General features: G+C 45.1%; 1 protein-coding gene across 1 annotated transcript; it reads left to right on the forward strand.

The window, feature by feature from the left end:
* The first annotated feature begins 7,755 nt into the window (after positions 1 to 7,755).
* On the forward strand, positions 7,756 to 22,177 carry LOC146356170 (uncharacterized). Its single transcript, XM_084831614.1, has 6 exons — positions 7,756 to 7,816; positions 14,281 to 14,802; positions 14,960 to 15,086; positions 15,400 to 15,482; positions 15,803 to 15,929; positions 19,879 to 22,177. Exons 2-6 carry the CDS (start codon positions 14,389 to 14,391, stop codon positions 20,979 to 20,981), a joined length of 1,854 nt encoding a protein of 617 aa, XP_084687740.1. The 5' UTR covers positions 7,756 to 7,816; positions 14,281 to 14,388; the 3' UTR covers positions 20,982 to 22,177.

Raw genomic sequence — 22,177 nt, forward strand, 5'->3', positions numbered from 1 at the left:
AAATTTAAAGAACTGACTATACTCATATGAGCCTTCCCTTCCACTCTATTGGTCTCCAAAGCCCTGCTCACGTGCATACCATCAAGAGCTGTAAAACTGGTGGGAACAAGAGACAGGGCCTTCTCGGTGGTGACCCTAATACTGTTGAACTGCGTCCCATGATACATTTGCTTAGCCCCCACCCCCATGATGTTTTTAAACACACTTCAAAAATGGTTATTCATATCTGCTTTTACATGATTCATGTGAAGTTGGCCCAGCTGTTAAAAAATAAAAAACATAAATACGATGTGAAAAAAGTGAGTAATTCAAAGAAAAAAATCTTAGGAATTTTAGAAAAGACACTAATTAAATTATAGAGAAAAACATATACTGAGAAATTTCATGATGATCCTTAATATTCCAAAGTTTATGGAAAGGTACCATTCAAGCAGTATTTTAAAGCTCCTTCACAGATTTTCCTTAATCCCTAGACACCTCTGGGGGTTGACACAACTTCAAAAAAGAGGCAGTGCAAAAATTGCTATATGCAATAGAATTGTGATTAATTTCATTTCCTCCAGTTCAGTTTTACTACCCCAGGAGAATTATTTTGTGGTTTGGGGTAAGACAATATGCTGACATTTCAAACATGATATCTAATAGACTTTTCAAAAATTATTTAATATCCAGGCAATCCTTCAAAAATATGTAAATAGTCTGCCTGTGAGGTTTGACATGTTAAGCACTCTTCTAACTGATTAGAGAACATTGTTTTAAATCTATGTGGTACTATGCAGTCCTGTTGGTGCTTAAAAAAATATTCCCAGTTTGTGCTCAAAATATTACTAAATATACAATAAATAAATGGATTGCTTTTACTATTTTATAGTTGGTTGTAAATGGTGTTGTTGAATTGTTCTTGATTTTGTATTTCTCTGTATTTGTTCAGGATGATTTTAGTGAGTAAGGGCACAGTCCTATATATGTTTAGCCAGAAAGAAGCATTCCCCAGCCAGAAAGGAATCTTACAACTTCCAGCATAGCGGAAGAATGCTGGGAGTTGTAGGACTTTTTTCTGGCTAAATATGCTTAGGATTGCACCCTTAACCACTTTGAGAGTGCGTTTTAGCCCGTGAAACTGGTATATCAAATCTTAAAGTAAATGCTAAGGAAGGAGTTGTGTTAATGTGCAGAAGGAAATACAACTAAAGAAACATTAGGGTTGTATTTTTCCTTCCATTAGTACATAGTGACAAATACTGACCGAGAGTCCATAGATGTCCCCCAACTGCAAAAGGAATAGCAATATTCAGAATTTCTGCTCACTTCATTGAATACATTTTACCCAGCTACGGTTTCTTAGCATTCCAGTGCTAGACAAATCCAGGCCCAGCTCAGGACATTTTGGTGCCTGAGGCAAAGCAGGTAAAAGGAAGAGAGAGCACCAATTTTCAAATACCAAAGATTGAATTTTACTGAAGAAAAACATTTTACTGAAGAAAAACGTTTTACTGAAGAACGTCAGAAAAAAACTTGACGTCTGAAGGAATACACACATGCACACACCGCCCCCCCTCAAGAAAGGGACTGACAGGGAAACTAACAGGGAAACAAAACAACCAGGGATAAACACATCCAGGTAACCTAACTCGACTGTGTCATTATTAGCCAATTTGGCCCTCAGATTCAGAGAGGTTCAACGTTCCTCCCACATGGGTTTACCCTCCACTGAGTTTTGCTGCGTTCACCTATGAGGAAATTCATGTGCAGCCTGATCTTATTCATGTTCTTCACTCAGAAGTAAGTCATGCCACTGATTTCAATGAGATCTGCTTTCTGCTGAGCTTGTATGGGACGGTGACATACTCCAGTCTCTAGTGTCAGGCACAAAAGAACAACAGGTACATAATGCAAACAGGTGTGCCCAGCCACAGGGAAAGTTGGGAATATGTACGGACAACACTGGAGAGTCCACAACGGGGGGGGGGGGTGCATACACAGGAATTATTGCATGCAGCTCCTCCGTTGCCCCTGGGGTCAAGCAGAATGAGAGATGTGGTCCATGTTTTCTTACTTGGGGCAAACAGAATAGGGATCAGGTTGTGCTTCTCCCAAGTACCTCCTCCAAATCCTAAGCCCCTTCTGGCAGGCCTTCCTTCTTCCTGGGCCTCCGTCTCCCAGGTCTTCTGCTTGTGGCCTGCTGCTGGCCTTCTCCACTCCTCGCTCAGGAAGGGCTCCTCACTTCAGACCTGGCCTCACACCACTCCTACGTCTTTCCCTGTGGTAACTGACACAGAAAATTACTCCCCAGTGGCACCTTGTCTGGAAATCTTAGGCGGCATTTGCTCGCTCGCTCACTCACTCACTCCTTGAACCCTTTTCCCAGCAGGCCTGTAGTTCTTCCTGTGACCAGAACAGGCCGCCTGCTTTGCCACAGAAACGCTCCCGAAAGCCTTCCTTGTTCCTTCTCTCTTTACAACCAGTTCTGCAACCGAGGCTCTTTTGGCCTGTGCTGCTCATAACCTTGCCTGGCCAATCTTACCTCTATTAAAGCCGAGACGTAAATAAAGATGTTACCTTCCTGTGATGGGTTTAGACTCCCTTACCCTTGGGCTGCAGGCCTAGCTAATAAGCAGGCCCCTCCCTTCCCACCTCCCGAGGATGCATTTTGCAGCCAGCTTAGGCCTCAGCTGAGCAGCTCTTCTGTTGCATGCACAACTATGTAAAATATGGCCCGGGAAAGGTCCCATTATGTCACACACATGTTGAGATTCGAGTGCCATCATACACCCCGATACACCATTTCCTCTTTTTATGAAAACTTTAAACCTAGTACCAAGTATTCTGGTGAGCCATGTGGCAGCGTCAGGACAGGGACAATGGTGTGCACAGGAACTGGAGCAGGGGCTCCCTTGCTTTCTGGAGGCCTGGGGCAAATTGCCCCAGTTCTCCCCCCTCTGGTTAGCCCTGCAGCTTTGCGGTGTTATCAGGTTGTATAGCTTGCACAGGTTTGCAAAACATAGCAGTGTTAACAGGCCCTGCTACTCGCAGGCTTTTCCCTACTAATGTCTATGAAATGGGCCCAGAGTGAGTGAGCTCTTACTTGCTGCTCTGCTTTCAGCGCACTCCTGCTCCGGTTCTAGGATCCCCAGGACGTTTCTGTCATGTGATGTGGGTGGCTCTCTACAGTTGACTCTCATGGAGTTCTGGCCTATATTCTTTATTATGTTCAGCACACACACAAAATGGCTCCTGCTGTGAACTCTCCTGCCTGAGCTCCAACATTCCCTCCTCAGCCGCAAGAAGTAGGTTGTCTGTTGGAGTGGTGTAACTAGTCCTCAAGGCAAAGTGTCACTGTATTCTACCGTATCCCAGGCTGTAGCTTCTTCAGTTTTCTTCCCTTGCTGCAACACAGCAAAACTATCACAGGTTTTACTTTTGATATTTTTCTTGTTTTGTAGCAATTCCTATCTTTTGGTAAGCATTCTATATTTTAGAATATCCATTATTTTTATCTTTAAAAATAATTAACAAAAGTTATCAATAAAACTCACTTCTTACCGCTTACGGCTCCTCCGAGTAAAGCTGTGTTCTAGTGATTTTTACCTAGTGCAAATGACATCAAAGTGGAAATTGAAAAAGAAACATCATCAGTTTGTAGTTAGTACCCAAGTAATCCGTAGAACCTTGAAAAACAGGTTACAGACACTTGCTTTTTTGCCACCCTAGCTCTTTGCAGACAGTACATTAAAAAACATAACCACTGAGCTCAGCTCAGCACCCCGCTCAGCTCCGTATCCTGGTGACTCAGCTCACCCACCGCTAAGGCCATCCCTCTGTGTGTGCGTGTGTATATGAAAGAAGAGTTTTCTAGAAGAAAAAGAAATACATAAACTTCAACCGAAGCAGACCAAATATCTTCATGGGTATCCGTTCGCGAGTGACACCTATATACCACTAATTCAAATGTTGAAAGTGTTGGCAGATCCTCAATCCATTGCACTAGATCATCTCTACACCAGCCTAAGATCCCACATTTAGAATGGGGCTTTCTGTTTCTGTTTTAAATGCAGGATCATGATGGGCTCCTTTTTGCAAGTGCTTCCTCTCCACCCCTTTTCTCCCTTATCTGCGACTGCATCTTCCATGTTTCATTATACAGCCGCTAGATGGCGCTGTGGTCTAGCTCCTCTTATATAGGCTTTTCCCTTTTCATGAGGGAACTCAAGTGGAAGTCAAGCGCTATAATTGGATAGCTCATTATCACCGATCTTTAAAAAAAAAATGGAACAAAGGTCATTTAGTACGGGAGATGCCCTGGAGGTTCATGAAGTCATCTACAGGACCCGCAAACGTCTGTGAGTAATCAATCTCAATAGTAGGGTAAACACTCCTTTGAAGAAGCCCTTATAGAAGGTGAGTGTTTATCCTTCCAATGTTGGAATATCAGTCTTCTAGCTATCAAACTGGCACAGAGAATTATTCACTGACGCTGGCCATGCATTAAATTCCAGAAAATTGGTAGATAATTTAAAAGAAGATGTACATCAGTAAATATTAAAGAGAGTTCCAATACAAAGTTCATCTGTAAAATAAACACCCACTGCTCCTGGCCTGAAGAGACAGAGATCACATCCTAAGGGAGCACTGTATAAGAATCTTTGTTTAAATACAAATTTTAAGTTTGTTTGGAAGCAGAGGCTTCATGAGTCTGTGGGGTGCAGTCCACCAACTCTGAAGCAACCTGGTGCCCTCCAGATGTTGTCGACTACAAGCCCCCTACGCCCCAGTCAGCATGGCCAAAGGTCAGGAATTATGGGAGCTGTAGTCCAAAATATCTGAAAATATTGGGTTTCTTGTCTCTTGGGGCAGATGGGTTGGGGGGCTCTCCTGGGTGCTATAATTTTTTCCTCCCCTGATGATACTAGGAGGAAGCTGGCAGCACAGGCTCCGCTCTGGTTTTGCTTCTGATGCTTTGGTTTCTCTCCGAAGAGAAATCCCACCCACACAGACCTCTTGCATATTGGATGATGTATGCAAAAAGAAAATGTTTCTGTAGCGTTCTGCATCGTGTGGTCTTCGGGTTTTGTCTATATATATTCCCCTAAAAATTCTCTTACATTTTCACCAATTAAATTACTCAAAATATTATTAAATATCCAATAAACAGATTGTTTTAAAATTGTGACTGCTTTTGGTATTTTTTTGTTGGCTTTAGATGGTGTTGTTGAATTGTGGACATAAGTTATTGATTTTGTATTATTTTGTATTTCTTTCTGGTGATTTTAGTGAGTAAGGGCACAAACCTATGCATATTTAGATAGAAAAACGTCCTACAACTCCCAGTATTCCCTGGCCAGAACGGAGTCTAAAGGAGCCAGAAATGTATTTACAACTCTCAACATTCCCCAGAGCTAGCATGGCTAATCATGCATAGGATTATACCCCTAACCACCTTGAGAAGGCTGTATAGCCCTTAAAATCAGAAAATTAACATGAGTTAAAGTCATATTAATGTGAAAAAGCAAAGACAACTAAAGAAAATTTCGGCTTCTGTTTTTCCCCTCTCTTCCATTAGTACATAGTGACAAATACTGATCAAGAGTCCATAGATGTTCCCCAACTGCAAAAGGAATCGCAATATTCAGAATGCGTGCTCACTTAATTGTTTGCATTTCAGTGCTAGTCAAATCGAGGCCCAGCTCAGGACATTTTGCTGCCTGAGGCAAAGCAACAAATGCCCCCCACCCTGCCCGCAGTGACAGAATTGGTTTGAAAGGGGCATTTAACTTCAGCTCCATAGGTAGAGCAGGGTTGGGGAACCTGTAGCCCTCCAGAGACTATTAGACTACAACTCCCATCACCCTGAGCATTAACCATGCTGGCTGGGGCTGATGGGAGCTGGGATCTGTCACTGGCTAGCAATGGCCTGTTCTGTGAGCGGAAAGGAAAACAAGCAAAACAGGAGCTCACACGCCATTTTGCTTGCACTCCCGATTTCCTTTTCCCTCCCTGTGGATTTTTCTGCTGCCATCAGATAGAAAGCTTCATTGCTCTGGCGGCCTCCATGGACAGAGACTTAAAATTTTCTGGGTCACAGGTATCTCGTTTAGGAAATGTGGGGATTGGTTATTAGACCTGGGGTGGGTAGTGTTACAAGAGCAGAACTCGCTCCTTAGTCTGATGCCAAGACGGAGGCCCAGTGAATTCACTAGACGCAGGTGAGACTCTGGATCAAGCACTTTATTGCATGGCCTGCAAGGCACTCTGTCAGCAAAGCAGCAGAGAGCCCTGAATATTCAGTGGGGCAGACTTTTATACAGGGAAATACGTCACATATAGGGAAGAGCTCTAGTATGTTCTTCTAGACACATTACTTGGAGGCATGCACACACTCTGTTATCTGGAACAAAGCTGGACATTCCCTTCTCTGGGGAGGGTCAGAGTGAAGAGCTGTTGATACAATCAACAATGAACAATGATGATTGTTGATACAATCAACAAGTACAATGCTTATCAGCCTGTAGCACAGGCTGCGGGTTGCTGTTTACTGGGGAGGAACCTACACTCCCCAGCAATTCCCAGAACAGGCTGCAATCTGCTACGTATAGACTGTCACAGCCAAAAGAGGGTGAGCTAGCGAACAAACATGGAGTTAATCTATTTTAAGACTTAACACATACACAAACATCTGTTGGACACCTTATAACTGCATTGCCAATTTGGGGTACACCTAACACATTAGAACAACAACAACAAACACATTAGGGGTGAGGTTAAAGGGTGCATTCCACAGTAGCCAAAAAGAAGGAAGAGGGACCACAACATTTCAAATACCGAAGATTAAATTTTACTAACGAAAACTGTCAGTTGGAAAAAGTTTGACATCTGAAGGAATACACACACCCTCAGAAAAGGCATATGAACAGCAGGGAAGAAGCTGCAGAGAAAAAAGGCAACTCTTAAGTCCAACAATAATGAGCGAAGTGAGGCAGGCAGCTACTAAGGAGGGGCTTTTCAGTGGTGGCAGCCAGCTTATAGTATGCCCTCCCCAGAGATGCTGACCTGGCGCCTACGTTGCGGTATTTTCGGTGAAGACCTTTTTCTTCCTTTAAATCTGCTTTTAAAAATATTTACCCTGCTGCTGCTTTATACTTCAGTGACGGTGACTGTAGCCATGAAATTACAAGACGCTTGCTCCTTGGGAGGAAAGCTATGGCCAGCCTAGACAGCGTAGTAAGAAGCAGAGACATCACCTTGCCGACAAAGGTCCGTCTAATCAAAGCTATGGTTTTCCCAGTAGTAACGTATGGCTGCGAGAGCTGGACTATAAGGAAGGCTGAGCGCCGAAGAATTGATGCTTTCGAACTGTGGTGCTGGAGAAGACTCTTACGAGTCCCCTGGACTGCCAGGAGGTCAAATCAGCCCATCCTAAAGGAAATCAACCCTGAGTGCTCATTGGTTTATGGTTTTGACTATAGCGAACCTCCGATCGAGCTCCAGTCACTGGCCAGCATAGAAAGGTAATCAATAAATAAGCAGACGTGAATCACGTTACACTTGCCCTCGCTGAACCGCACGTGCCGCTGTATTGCCCGTTCCCCACGCCTGAGCCGGGGCGACGTGCGGCGCTGCCCCGCGCTCCGGGCAAGGGGGCGCCCGGGCTTGCGGGGTCGGGCGGAGCGCGCGCGGCTCCTGGGGGGCGGGGAGGGGCCCCGCGTGCGCGCGCCTCCCCCGGAACCCCTTCCTGTGCCGGCTCCGCCCCGCGGGGAAGCGGAGCCGCTCCTGTCCGGCGCGGGCGGGCGGGCGCGCCGCGGAGTCCCTGCGGGGTCAGGCGAGTCTCCTGCGGCCCCGCCGGGGCGTGCGGGAGGGGTCCCTGGGGAAGCCCCGGGGGGCGCGCGCCCGGGGAGGACGGGCGCGGGGGCTCGCCAGGCACGTCCGCGCGCAGCCAGTGGCGAGGAACGGGAAAGCGGGGGGGGGGCATTATCCCGTTGGGAGGCCGGGGCTGCCAAGAGCGAGGGCGGGGGCGGGTGGAGGGCTGAGGAGAGGCCCCCGCCCGGGGCTCAGCCCGGGAAGGCGGCTCGTGCGGCGCACCCCTGCCTCAGCCTCAGCCTCCCCCAGTGCAGGGCGCGCTCCCGGTGCGCCGGACTACAACTCCCTCCACGGACGAGCGCAGGCTGGGAAGGCAGGACACGCGCCGTCCTGCTCTCCGCAAAGCCAGGAGGCCCCTTTCATCGGGGGTTGTTGTTTATTCTCTCAGTCGCTTCGGACTCTTCGTGACTTCACGGACCAGCCCACGCCAGAGCTTCCTGTTGGCTGTCGCCACCCCCAGCTCCCCCAAGGTCGAGCCCGTCACCTCCAGAATGTCATCCATCCATCCACCTTGCCCTTGGTCGGCCCCTCTTCCTCTTGCCTTCCACTTTCCCTGGCATCAGCATCTTCTCCAGGGTGTCCTGTCTTCTCATGATGTGGCCAAAGTACTTCAGTTTTGCCTTTAATATCCTTCCCTCCAGTGAGCAGTCTGGCTTTATTTCCTGGAGTATGGACTGGTTTGATCTTCTTGCAGTCCAAGGCATTCTCAGAATTTTCCTCCAGCACCACAGTTTCTTCCTTCGCTCAGCCTTCCTTATGGTCCAGCTCTCGCAGCCATAGGTTATTACAGGGAATACCATTGCTTTAACTATGCGGACCTTTGTTGTCGGTGTGATGTCTCTGCTCTTAACTATTTTATCAAGGTTTGTCATTGCTCTACTCCCAAGAAGTAAACGTCTTCTGATTTCCTGCCTGCAGTCAGCGTCTGCAGTAATCTTTGCACCTAGAAATACAAAGTTTGTCACTGCCTCCACGTTTTCTCCCTCTATTTGCCAGTTATCAATCAAGCTGGATGCCATAATCTTGGTTTTTTTTGAGGTTTAACTGCAACCCAGCTTTTGCACTTTCTTCTTTCACCTTTGTCATAAAGTTCCTCAGCTCCTCCTCGCTTCCAGCCATCAAAGTGGTGTCATCTGCATATCTGAGATTGTTAATCTTTCTTCCAGTGATTTTAACTCCAGCCTTGGATTCATCAACCCAGCACTTCACATGATGTGTTCTGCATACAGGTTGAATAGGTAGGGTGAGAGTATACAACCCTGCTGCACTCCTTTCCCAATCTTAAACCAGTCCATTGCTACGTGGTCGTTATACAGATTCCTCAGGAGGCAGACAAGATGACTTGGTATCCCCATACCACCAAGAACTTGCCACAATTTGTTTTGATCCACACAGTCAAAGGCTTTAGAATAGTCAATAAAACAGAAATAGATGTTTTTTTGAAACTCGCTGGCTTTCTCCATTATCCAGCGGATATTGGCAATTTGGTCTCTAGTTCCTCTGCCTTTTCGAAACCCAGCTTGTACATCTGGCAATTCTCGTTCCATGAATTGCTGGAGTCTACCTTGCAAGATCTTGAGCATTACCTTACTGGCAAGTGAAATAAGTGCCACTGTTCGATAGTTTGAACATTCTTTAGTGTTTCCTTTTTTTTGGTATGGGGATATAAGTTGATTTTTTCCAATCTGCTGGCCATTCTTGTGTTTTCCAAATTTGCTGGCATATGGCATGCATCACCTTGACAGCATCATCTTGCAAGATTTTAAACAGTTCAGCTGGGATACCGTCATCGCCTGCTGCCTTGTTATTAGCACACCGTCAAATCTATCCCCAATATTATTATCCTTCCTATACAGATCTTCCATATATTCTTGCCACCTTTTCTTGATATCTTCTGCTTCTGTTAGGTCCCTGCCATCTTTGTTTTTGATCACACCCATTTTTGCCTGGAATTTACCTCCAATGTTTCTGTTTTTCTGGAAGAGGTCTCTTGTCCTTCTTATTCTATTATCTTCTTCCACTTCCAAGCATTGCTTGTTTAAAAATATTTCCTTATCTCTTCTGGCTAACCTCTGGAATTTTGCATTTCATTGAGCATATCTCTCCCGATCACTGTTGCCTTTTGCTTTCCTTTCTTGGGCTACTTCCAGTGTCTCAGCAGTCAGCCATCTTGCCTTCTTGGTTTTCTTTTTCTTTGGGACATTTTTTGTTGCCGCCTCCTAAACAGTGTTGCGAACTTCTGTCCATAGTTCTTCCGGGACCCTATCTACTAAATCTAGTCCCTTAAATCTGTTCTTCAACTCCACTGCATATGCATTAGGAATATTAGTGAGCTCATATCTAACTGATCTGTGGGTCTTCCCTATTCTCTTTAGTCTGATTCTAAATTGTACAATAAGAAGTTCGTGATCTGAACTACAGTCAGCTCCAGGTCTTGTTTTTACTGACTGTATAGATGTCCGCCACCTTTGGCTACAAAGGATGTAGTCAATCTGATTTCAGTGTCGACCATCTGGTGAAGTCCATGTATAAAGTTGTCTTTTAGGTTGTTGGAAGAGAGTGTTTGTTATGCACAGTGAGTTGTCTTGGCAAAATTCTATCAGCCTATGTCCTGCTTCATTTTGTTCTCCCAGACCATGCTTGCCTGTAATTCCAGGTGTTGTTTGACTACCCACCTTAGCATTCCAGTCTCCTGTAATGAAAATAACATCTCTTTTTAGCATATTGTCCAGTAGGTGATGCAGATCCTCATAGAACTGATCTACTTCTGCTTCTTCAGCATCTGTGGTTGGGGCGCATATTTGGATCACTGTGATGTTAAATGGCTTACCCTGAATTCGAACTGAGATCATTCTATCGTTTTTTGGATTGTATCCAAGCACTGCTTTAGCCACTTTATTATTAATTATGAAGGCTACTCCATTTCTTCTGTGGTCCTCTTGTCCACACTAGTAGACCTGGTGGTCATCTGATGTGAAGTGGCCCATTCCAGTCCATTTCAGTTCACTGACACCCAAAATGTCTATATTTAATCTTGACATCTCCTCAACAACCACATCAATTTGCCCTGGCTCATGGATCTTACATTCCAGGTTCCTATGGTGTGTTGACCTTTAGAACATCGGATGTCAGGGTGGAAACTGAGCCCATAGAGCCCCAGAGCAGTTCTGATTCTGAGGAGGAACAGCAATCCGTGGGAGAGGAGCTCGCTCATCTCTCACAGGCACAGCAGCTGGCAGAGATTCCTCCTGCCAGCATTCCTAGGATAGATAGTGACCCTGGCAGTGAGAGAGCGCTGGACGGGGGCTTGCTAGATGCTCGGCGCAGACACAGGGAGCGACGACAGATGGAGGGCGCCGAAAGGAGGCGCTCCGCTCGTTTGGCGCTAAAACAACGGTCGCGTCCCAAGGACCCAAGGGAAAGAGGGAGGATCTCTCCATAGCCCATAAGTTCAGAGTCTTCCCACGGTTCTTCTTCAAACGGGGACCAACTGCCTTACCTGGAGCTTAGGCTACTCTGCTATCTATCCCCAGTGCAGTTCCTTGCTTAGTCGCTAGTGATTAGTATCTGTAAGAGTGATAAAGGAATAAAGCCTTGGAAAGAATCCTCTTTGTCTGTGTCCTGAGTTGGCTATTGGATGGGACTGCAAGAGGCAGCTAGGGCGCTCCTGACATCAGATTTGTTGTTCACCACCAGCACCATCGGCCTTTAGCCATCCTTTCAGTTTTGAGCTAGCTGCGTCATCACATCTGGGCCTAGTTGAACTTATCCTCTGTTCCTCCCCTGGAGCATTTTGACCATCTTCTGACCTGGGAGTCCCATCTTCCGATGGTATACCGACATATCTCTGGTTGTACTGATCCATTTAGTTTTCATGGCAAGAATACTGGGGTGGGTTGCCGTTACCTTCCTCAGGGATCGTATTTAGTCTGACCTCTCTGCCATGACCTTCCCGCCTTGTGTGTTCCTTCACGGTTTAGCTCATGGTGTCATTGAGGTGCTCAAGCTCCAGCACCACGACAAGATAACGATCTCCTTTGCTGGAGTTGATCGGGGGGGGGGGGGGGTTAAAAGTTGGAAATGGTGTAACGTCCTCTCCATAGATCACCCTTTGCGGGAGAAGAAGATATTAGTCACTGGACGCAAAAGTCTTCAAATGCAGAAGAAAGGAAATATCAAATAGGGATGTCAAAATGCGTGTGAAGAGGAGGGTGGGGGACCCCAGCAAGCATGGCAATGGATCCCAGTTCTTTTGCTGCACAAAGTTTGTGGGCTCCTTGGCAGCAACAGCCGGCCAATGGTGGGAACAGGATGAGGCCCTATGTGAGCCTTGGTTCTGCTCCAGCAAGACAACTCTTAGCTGTGACTCTGAGAGGAATGGAGCCTCCATGGACAGAGACAGTATATTTGATTCGGAGGCAGCAGAGATATGTTATTTAGTTTTACATGAAATAATCAAGAAGATGCCCGAATTAGAGAAAAGGTTATGTTTTTCCCAGAAATCGGGGCTCTATGCATATGTGAATCCAAGAGACTAATAAACTGTCCAAAAGTGAGATAATTAACTCATATTCCCTTAATGGATAGCCCTAATCTGAGCTTTAAGGTAGCTTAGTGTCAAGAGATCCCGTTTTTTAGCGTTAGCTGCTTGTAGCAAGCTCTGTTTTGTGAGGAGGGGCTGAAACGCAACTGTTAAACCACCTGCAAGCGTTATCGGAGTCCCCCCCCACCCCCCACCGGTCTCTGCTCTCGTCAAGGCCAGAGCGGAAGTCTTGTCCAATTAGGCCAAATGATTTCAGCGAGGCTGCAGTGAGAGCCTTTTCAGGTCCCCTCTGCCCTCCTGGAAGTCAAGGACGTTATCCAGCCCGAAAGTGATTGGCTATGGAAGCTCACTCACTTGTCAAGGGTGGGGGGTATAACATTAGAGGGTGGCACTAGCTATTTGGTCTTTGTTTGGTCTTCGTCTTCATTCTGGTCTTCGATGTTGGTCTTTGTCTGCCTATGCTAACTGGCTTCTGGGCCTGTGAGCTCCTGGGCGGGCCCTGTCCTATGGGAAGACCGTTGGTTTGGTAAAGGATGGGATAGGAATAGATGCTGCGTTATCGATTTTGCCTGCAGCATTGTTCCAAAAGGTTTCTCTGTCGTTTCAAAGGGTTTCTCTGATTGCTTTGGGTTTTCTCTGACTTCCTCCGATATCTGTACACCTTTTCTACCCCTTTCCTCTTCCTTATTTTAAAAAATTTTCACACCTATTTCAAAGGCTATGTATGCTTTATTCCACTTTATGCTTCATTCAGCCCCAGTACTGAATTCAGAGTCTTCCGCTTTGGTCTTGCTACTGTCCTCATGGCGCCCGCAGGCACATCTAATGGTGTCCGCAAATGGGTCCCCAAATGAGTCCAATGTGGTGCCTGCAACCTGCAGGCACCTGAATTTTTTTATTGTTTAAAAAATATTTTTTCCATTTTTAAAAATACACATACATGGATTTTTATGAAGCGCATACCACTTGTAATTCTACATGGGTTTCAACCAAGGCAAACCAAATATCCAAGTAAGTATCCATTTTAAGGTGGCATCTATAAGCTACGTATTCAAATATTAAAACCGTAACAAGGTCCTCAAGCCATTGCATTATAGGGGTGAGTATCCTTCCAATGTTGTACTATCAGTCATTTAGCTGTCAAAAGGGTGCAGAGAATCCATTTATGCTAACCATTTCTTAATTTCCATGAGGCAGGTAAATAATTTAAAGGAGAGTGTACATCAGTGAATAATAAAGACTGTTCCAGTACAAAATGTATCGACTAGTAACTGCCTCTCCAAAAGAAGCAATTACTGGACATTGCCAAAATAGATGTTTAAAAGAAGCATTAGCTGTATTGTACCACAAGCAGTTAGCCAAATTACAAAATTCCTTATTAAAGAGACATTGTGGTGTCCAGTAGATGCGAAACGAAAGTTTTCACTGAATAAGACGCATCCTAAGATCCACAGACTTGACAGGGAGACGTCAAAACGATCAGGCATTTTGTGGTTGTTCCGACAGCAATTCTCAAATTCCCAAATGTGCCCACAGGCTGAAAAGGGTTGGGGACTGCTGGTTTAGAGTTTGAGATTTAGGGATCGAACTAGAGGATGTCAGCTTGAGCCCTTAGTCCTGTGCCCCAAGCGTGTCCTGCAAGGTCTGAGTACCCCCTCACTTCGACTGAGGTGGATGTTGAAAAGGGTGGTGGCACTCTGCCAGGGCAGTTATCTGCCCACTGCAGTCTCAGTCCAGCACTCTTACCACTGCACCACACAGGCGACATCCTTTCCTTCGGAGAGATGACCTGGTTGCTAGCCAGAGTTATCCCTGGAAAAAAAAATTCTTCCTGCCCTGATAAAGTAATAATTACCTCACAGAGCCATTTCTTGGCTTTGCAGGGTTTGGTAGCATCTCCACTTAAGTCAGTCTTGGCCTTCAGATGGAAAGTGCCAGAAGGAGGAGGTTCTGTGGCCCTGTCAGAGGCTTCCGTGGAGCACAGATCCAAGATGGACCAGAAAGGCTCCGCTGGCCCCAGAGGAGGAAGAGGGCCTGGTAAAACCACAAATGGGAGCAGTGGGGAATTCTGGGAAAGACCGGTGCAGAGAATCCTGGGAGGAGAGATGCTGTGCCCAGATGGACGGCGCCTGCGCTTCAGGCAGTTCCGCTACCAGGAGGCCGAGGGGCCCCGAGAGGTTTGCAGCCAACTCCACGATCTCTGCTGTCAGTGGTTGGAACCAGGGAGGCACACAAAATCTCAGATGCTGGACCTGGTCATCCTGGAACAGTTCCTGACCGTCCTGCCCGCAGAAATAGGAAGCTGGGTGAGAGAATGTGGAGCGGAGACCAGTTCCCAGGCGGTGGCCCTGGCAGAAGGGTTCCTCCTGAGCCAGGCAGAGGACAGGAAACTGGAAGAGAAGCAGGTGGGAGCCTTTCTTCTTGATATCTGCAGAGGGTGAAGAATGTGTGGGATGATATACTAAAATGTTCTGCAAATTGTCCCAGGCCTTTGCCTCTCATGTCATTCCTTTTCTAATCCTTCTCCCCATTGCATGCCTTGGATCCTCACTGCTGTTTCAGGAGCAGGGCCTGTTTGCAGAATTGGGCACTGATTTCTCTGAGACAGAGAAGGCTCCATCCAGCAGCAGACAGAGTCCAGTGCCATGGATGACCATACTGGAGGGTGACGGGGGAGCCACCATGCAGGGTAAGAATTAACGGGGCATATTTCGACTTCTAAATATTTTGGATGGTTGAGGGGGGATGGTTGTGGAGTGGCTGTTTCCAAAGGTCAGAAATGTGTTTCTTTTCTACCCTTGAAGTCATTATACATGGAAACCAGCTTTGTGATTTCTGGTCAAGGACCCAAATGGGGAGGGATGTTTTTGAACACAGCTGAGATCTTAAAAAATGGGTATAAGCCGGTGGAGGTTTAATCCCCTTGTGAACTTAGACATGCATCATCTAGTCTCCGAGTACAGCACATGCGCCAGCTTTCACACCACCTTTGACTCCCACAGGTGAAGGGATGATTCCGGCAATACACATCCAGCCATCACTTCTTCATGGTGGAGGGGAAACAGCTGCCCTGGACCTGGATCAGGTAGCGGGAAGGAAGGATCCCTGGGGAGACATTCAGGAGCAGCAACCTCTGTCCTCGGCTCACCCCCCTGGGCCTGAACAGATCTCCCTCCTTCTCTTTGCTTCCATCAAAGCTGCCCACTTGGAAGGCTGTGAGTGCCACTCATGAAGGTTTAATTTGGTTTTCCCCATGTTTGGTGGCCCATGGGAACAAAAGAAAAGTACATGCACAGCTGCTGAGAATACTAACTATTCACCTCATCTTAACTAGTGCTTTGGGTTTTGCTCATCTGTAATCTTGATGGAGTCTTATGAGGAGAAAACGTTTTCTTTTCCTTTCAGGGTCTGATGGCCTTTGAGGAGGTGGCTGTGTCCTTCACGGAGGAGGAGTGGGCTCTGCTGGATCCTGGCCAGAGAGCTCTGCATCAGAAAGTCATGGATGAGAATTCTGGGAGTGTGGCCTTTCTTGGTAAGGCTCCGTCTTTCCCTGTTTGGTAATGATATCTTGTATACAAACACAAGAAACTAATTTTGGCATTTTTGCACATTACGTATATCTCAGCATGTCAAGTCGCCATCATCGAGTCTAACAGGATGTATATGTTTTTATTGTTTAGTCAGAAAACAACTCCTTGCGTAGGACCTCTTCCTGTCTAAACATGTGCATCATAACATTAATATTCCACTGTTCCATATCGGAAACATATATATCTACAAGTGGTCTAACGATGGTTGGACTTCAGTTGTTGTTGTTCAGTTGTTCAGTCGTGTCCGACTCTTCGTGACCCCATGGACCATAGCACGCCAGGCCTTCCTGTCCTGCGCTCTCTCCCGGAGTGTGCTCAAGTTGGACTTCAATACTAAATGTTAAAACCACAAAATTCTCCAAACAGGAATTTAAATCCCAGAGGCCTGATGAAGCAGCCTTCCATGACCTACTGCCTAAAAGTCAATAGAGAAGGAGGCGTGTGTCCCTTGGCAGGAAGTGGTAACAGAACTGGGACCACTGATAAGCAGGCCCTGTTGCTCTGATAGAGTATATACCTTTATTCCCTCTTCTTCAATTTGCTCCAGTCAGTATCTGGAGAGTGATCATTAAGCTAGGACCAGACTAAAAATAAAATTAGTTCTAAAATGTATTGAAATAGCAGACAAGATGGTGAAAAGTTAAATGTATTAATGAAAGACATTTTGATGAAGACATGGTAGAAACACAACAATTAGTTGAATTAAAATGATTAAGGCATAATAAATGGAATGAAGCTGTTGCAATGTGACTATCATAAAAGTACATTAATAAAATATAAACAGTAATCCCTTTAACTAATGAAGACATAGTGCATGGCAAATAGAATATTAGGGAAAGAGTATCAGATATTAATCTTTGCCTAGCACCCTCTCCAGCATAGCTAACTTAGGGCACAATCCCTTTTATATCAACAAACACCATAAAATAACATCAGAAGAAACTTCTGTGTCAGCATCTTAGAGGATTGACAGGGCTATGAAAAATGAGAAAAAAAACCAACCAGCTATGAAGAACCAGGCCATAAGAGCAGAATGCAGAACCTTGCTCCTAAAATCAAGAAGCAAAAGAACATTGGTGACGATTACTGAAATATAGGGCACTAAGTTCTCACTTTGAATAATTAGTAGGTAAAATATGTTTTAAAACTAAATCCCACTCTCCTCCTCCCGAAGGAAAGCCTTCTGGGTCAGAGTCTTAAGTGTCAAAGTAGTTCTGTGATCAAAGCCATAAAACAATAAAGAAAATCAGAAGGCACAAACTTAACTGTGTTTTACCCTAAAACATTTCAGAAGCACTTTTTACTCTGCCCTACTTGCTCCTTTGCTAAACATCCTCCGAATTAATTCTGTGTTACTCCATACCCAGGCTAGGACAGTTCAGAGAGCTCTCGGTTTTTTAACGTGCAGCGTCCTCTTTGGAGGACCGCTACCTTCGCAGCCTCTGTCACTCTTCGTTGGCAGAAGGACGCGTGCCTTATCGTACGCTTCACACTGCCACGATTCATTGTGCGGGGTATCTCATGGTTTCCCCTGCATACCGTTGGCAAGGCTGCATTGCCAGCTTTTCTCCCTCTCTCCTTGTTTCCAACAAAGCAGAGGAAAACCCTCAGAGTGTTTGTGAGCCGTGTTTTAGCTCACAGGAAGTCAAGGCCTTGGGGGCCTTCTCCTGGTCCACAGCGCCCCAGAAGCCAGAAATCAAGTCCAAAAATAGAGGTTAGCTAACATGCCTCAGATAGGGTCTGCGGAGCTGGGCAGCCACGGACCATTTCAATGTGTGGGTGAGCTCATGTGGGAAAAAGCAGTCCTCGGCGTATCTGGAACACTGATCCTTTGGTTGTTTAATGCTAAACATCCGCATTTTGAGTTATTCCCGGAAAGGGTTTAGGAGCAAACGTAGGCCTTTAGAGAGATCTGACACCAATGCCTCATCCCAGCACTTGTCTGCAGTAGATATGGCAACCAAGCTGGATTGGATGTGAGAGCAAATTAGTCACACCAGGTCCACGCTGGTGGGTTTGGATGGGGAGGGTTCTGCCAGACACAACTCTGAGGCTGGCGTGGCAGCCACCGCCCCTGCCCGTGCTCTAAGCCCATGGTTGGTTGGGACATGAACGCTCATGTTCCCCAGCAAGTGGTGTAGAAAGGCATACTGCCTTGGACACTGGAGGTGCATATATCCCTCAGGACTAGTAGTTATTGATAGCCTTCTCCTCCAGGAATTTGTCCAACCCCCTGTCAAAGGCATCCAAATTGGCGGCCTTCACTACATCTTGGGAAGTGAATTCCATAGTTTAGCTAAGTGCTGTGTGTAGAAATACTTCCTTTAGTCTGTCCTGAATCTCCTGACAATCCGCTTCATGGACAACCCCAGGTTCTAGTATTATAAGCAAGGGAGGGTAATGTCTCCCTATCCACTTTCTCCACACCGTGCATAAGTTTGTGCACCTCAGTCATTTTGTACATTTCTGTCTCCTAGATTAGGACTTAACTACTCAGGCCATGTCCCCATTCCAGAGATGTGCAGGACGTTGACATATTCACCCATTTCATCTCGCAATAGAATTCATCCGCCTCTATATGCCAAACATTGTAACGGTCCCACTGCCCCCACAGTAAATCTAAATGCTGTCAAGTACTGATATCACATGCTAGCAGTGGGATTCCTCAGCCTGTACGGACAATGCATCTTCATGGTCCAATGGACTCTGCAGTATTTGGTGTTCCCTGTAAAGCTAAATGTTCTCAAGTAGTGATGTATCCATGACAAAAAATAATATTCTGCACCATCCCCGCATCCACATCACTCAGCAAAAGGCCAATTCAAAAGTGTATACTGCCAAAGCGAGACAGATCCCTGATTGGTGTGGAGGCAAGGAAATCCGAAGCCACATCAGACATGAGGGTCTTGTAGCGAGTATTTAAATGCCACCTTTCTCGTGGACCACAACACTGCATGCAAGACCACCTCCATCAGGCAGAAAGACTGTGGTTGTGTCGGGTACACGAATAGAATCCACATTCTCTGTCGAAAGCCCAGCACTGTGCCTGCAAGCATAAAACATGGAAATTGCCCAATGGGATTCCAGGTGGAATCTGATGGACTCCACCGAACCCAATGCTTCTGGTCTGAAAAGGGTGACAGGGACTGCTAGGATTCTGCTCCCTGTGTCCACCCAGGACTCCCTAAGAGACACTAAGTTGGCTCACTTACCCAACGTTAACTCCCAGTTTCTTTCCTGTTTTCCTGGCTGTTTTCTTCTTGACCTTCTTGGCATGGATCTGTTTGTGATTCTCAGGCTGCTGGCCTAGTATTCAAGATGCTCTTCGCTAGGAGTGGACTCTGAAGGAAAAATAGCAGATGTCTAATCTTGCAACCCAGCTCTCAGAAGTCTTTATATATCTCTGTTTATTATTACATTTCTATCCTGCTTTTTTTCTTCTGGCAAGGAACCCAGGGTAACTTCCATGGTTCTCCTTCTCTCTGTTTTATCCTCACAACAACCCTTTGAGGTAGATTAGGCTGAGAGTCAATGAGTGACCCAACATCACCTATTTAGCTGCATTGCTGACAGGGGACTAGAGCCCGGTTCTCCCAAGACCTAGTCCAACAGTCTAACTACTACACAACACTGGCTGTCATTTAGCTTCATGTCTGAACCTCTGAGCTTCATGTCCAAGTGGAAGCCTAACTCATGTTTCCATAATGTCAGTCCATTTTCCATACGACACCTGCTTACAGATAACACCAGTCAAAGGAGGCTGAGAAATGCAAGGTAAGATTTGCCCCCCATCCAGGTTTTTCCAGTTCTTCCATTTATCACAACTATTCACTGAGGATGGTCAGTGATTTGGGGTTTTGTTTCTAAACCAGTTCCCTTGTTTTATTGCAGGAGGTGAGGAATGGGAAGCTAAGACTGAGAGAGAAACATGTGAGGAGTCACCAGAAAGAGCCGGATGGAAAATCCACACAGGGGACAAATTGTCTGAAAGTTTGGAGTGTGGACAGGGATTCAGTATTAGAAGATGCCTCACTTCCCATCAAAGAATTCACACAGGGGAGAAACCATATAAATGTGCAGAGTGTGGAAAGAGCTTCAGTGTGAGAAGAAATCTCAGAATACATCAAAGAACACACACAGGGGAGAAACCATATAAATGCTTGGAGTGTGGAAAGTGTTATAATTACAAGATAAATCTCACTACTCATCAAAGAACCCACACAGGGGAGAAACCATATAAATGTGCAGAGTGTGGAAAGAGCTTCAGTGTTAGCTCAACCCTCACTTCTCATCAAAGAACCCACACAGGGGAGAAACCATATAAATGTGCAGAGTGTGGAAAGTGCTTCAATAGAAACACAAACCTCACTTCTCATCAAAGAATTCACACAGGAGAGAAACCATATAAATGTGCAGACTGTGGAAGGAGCTTCAATGTGAGAAGAAACCTCAGAATGCATCAAAGGACTCACACAGGGGAGAAACCATATAAATGCTTGGAGTGTGGAAAGTGTTATAGTCACAAGATAAATCTCACTACTCATCAAAGAACCCACACAGGGGAGAAACCATATAAATGTGCAGAATGTGGAAAGTGCTTCAATATAAACACAAACCTCTCTTCTCATCAAAGAATTCACACAGGAGAGAAACCATATAAATGTGCAGAGTGTGGAAAGAGCTTTAGTTTGAGCACAAACCTCACTTCCCATCAAAGAATTCACACAGGAGAGAAACCATATGAATGTGCAGAGTGTGGAAAGTGCTTCAATAGAAGCACAAACCTCACTTCTCATCAAAGAATTCACACAGGAGAGAAACCATATAAATGTTTGCAGTGTGGAAAAAGCTTCTGTCATAATTCAACCCTAAAAACACATCTGAGAATTCATACAGGAGAGAAACCATATAAATGTTCTGAGTGTGGGAAGAGCTTCAATGTGAGCACAAGTCTCACTTCTCATCAGATAATTCACACAGGAGAAACCACATGAATGCTTGGAGTGTGGAAAGAGTTTTAATGTGAGCAGAAACCTCAGTAGACATCAAAGAATTCAGGGGAGAAACCATATAAATGCTTGGAGTGTGGAAAACGTTTCTGTCAAAATCAAAGAACTTACACAAGGGGAAAATGATATAAATGATTTCAGTGTAAAAGTTTGTATATGAGTATAAACCTGATTTCACATCAAAGAATTCATATGGGATAAATCATGTAATTGCCTGAAATGTGGGAAGAGTTTCAGTCAAAAGATCAATCTCACTTCTCACCAAATAACTCACACGGGGGAGAAGCCATACAGGTGCTTGGAGTATGGAGTGAGATTCAGTCACAATACATTCCATTTCTCCCATTGGAGGAAACCAACTTGGAAGAATAAATTTAAAGAACTGACTACACTCATATGAGCCTTCCCTTCCATTCGATTGGTCTCCAAAACCCTGCTCATGTGCATACCATCAAGATCTATCAAGAGACAGGGACTCAGTGGTATTGAACTGCGTCCCATGATACATTCGCTTTAAACACACTTCAAAACATGGTTATTCATATCTGCTTTTACATGATTCATGTGAAGTTGGCCCAGCTGTTTAAAAAAAAACATGAAAAAGTAACAATACAACATAAATATGATGTGAAGAAAGTGAGTAATTCAAAGAAAAACATTTTAGGAATTTTAGAAAAGATACTAATTAAATCATAGAGAAAAACACATATTGAGAAATTTCATGATGATCCTTACTATTCCAAAGTTTATGGAAAGGTACCATTTCTCTGTGAATTTGTTTTTGGATGTCACTGACTCTTTTGGAAATATCTTCGCTTACTTGATAAAGCTGCTTCACAGATTTTCCTTAATCCCCAGCCACCTCTGGGGGTTGAGACAACTTCAAAAAAGAGGCAATGCAAATATTATTTTGTGGTTTGGAGTAAGACAATATGCTGACATTTCAAACATGATATCTAATACACTTTTCAAGAGTTATTTCATATCCAGGTAATCCTTCAAAAATATGTAAGTAGTCCACCTGTGAGGTTTGGCATGTTCAGCACTCTTCTAACTGATTAGAGAACATTGTTTTAAATCTATGTGGTACTATGCGGTCCTATTGGTACTTAAAAAAATATTCTAAGTTTGCACTCAAAATATTACTAAATATACAATAAATAAATGGATTGCTTTTACTA

This window comes from Heloderma suspectum, chromosome 2 (genome assembly GCF_057233095.1).
Source record: "Heloderma suspectum isolate Gila_16-S chromosome 2, 16-S_ref, whole genome shotgun sequence".
Lineage (NCBI taxonomy): Eukaryota > Metazoa > Chordata > Lepidosauria > Squamata > Helodermatidae > Heloderma > Heloderma suspectum.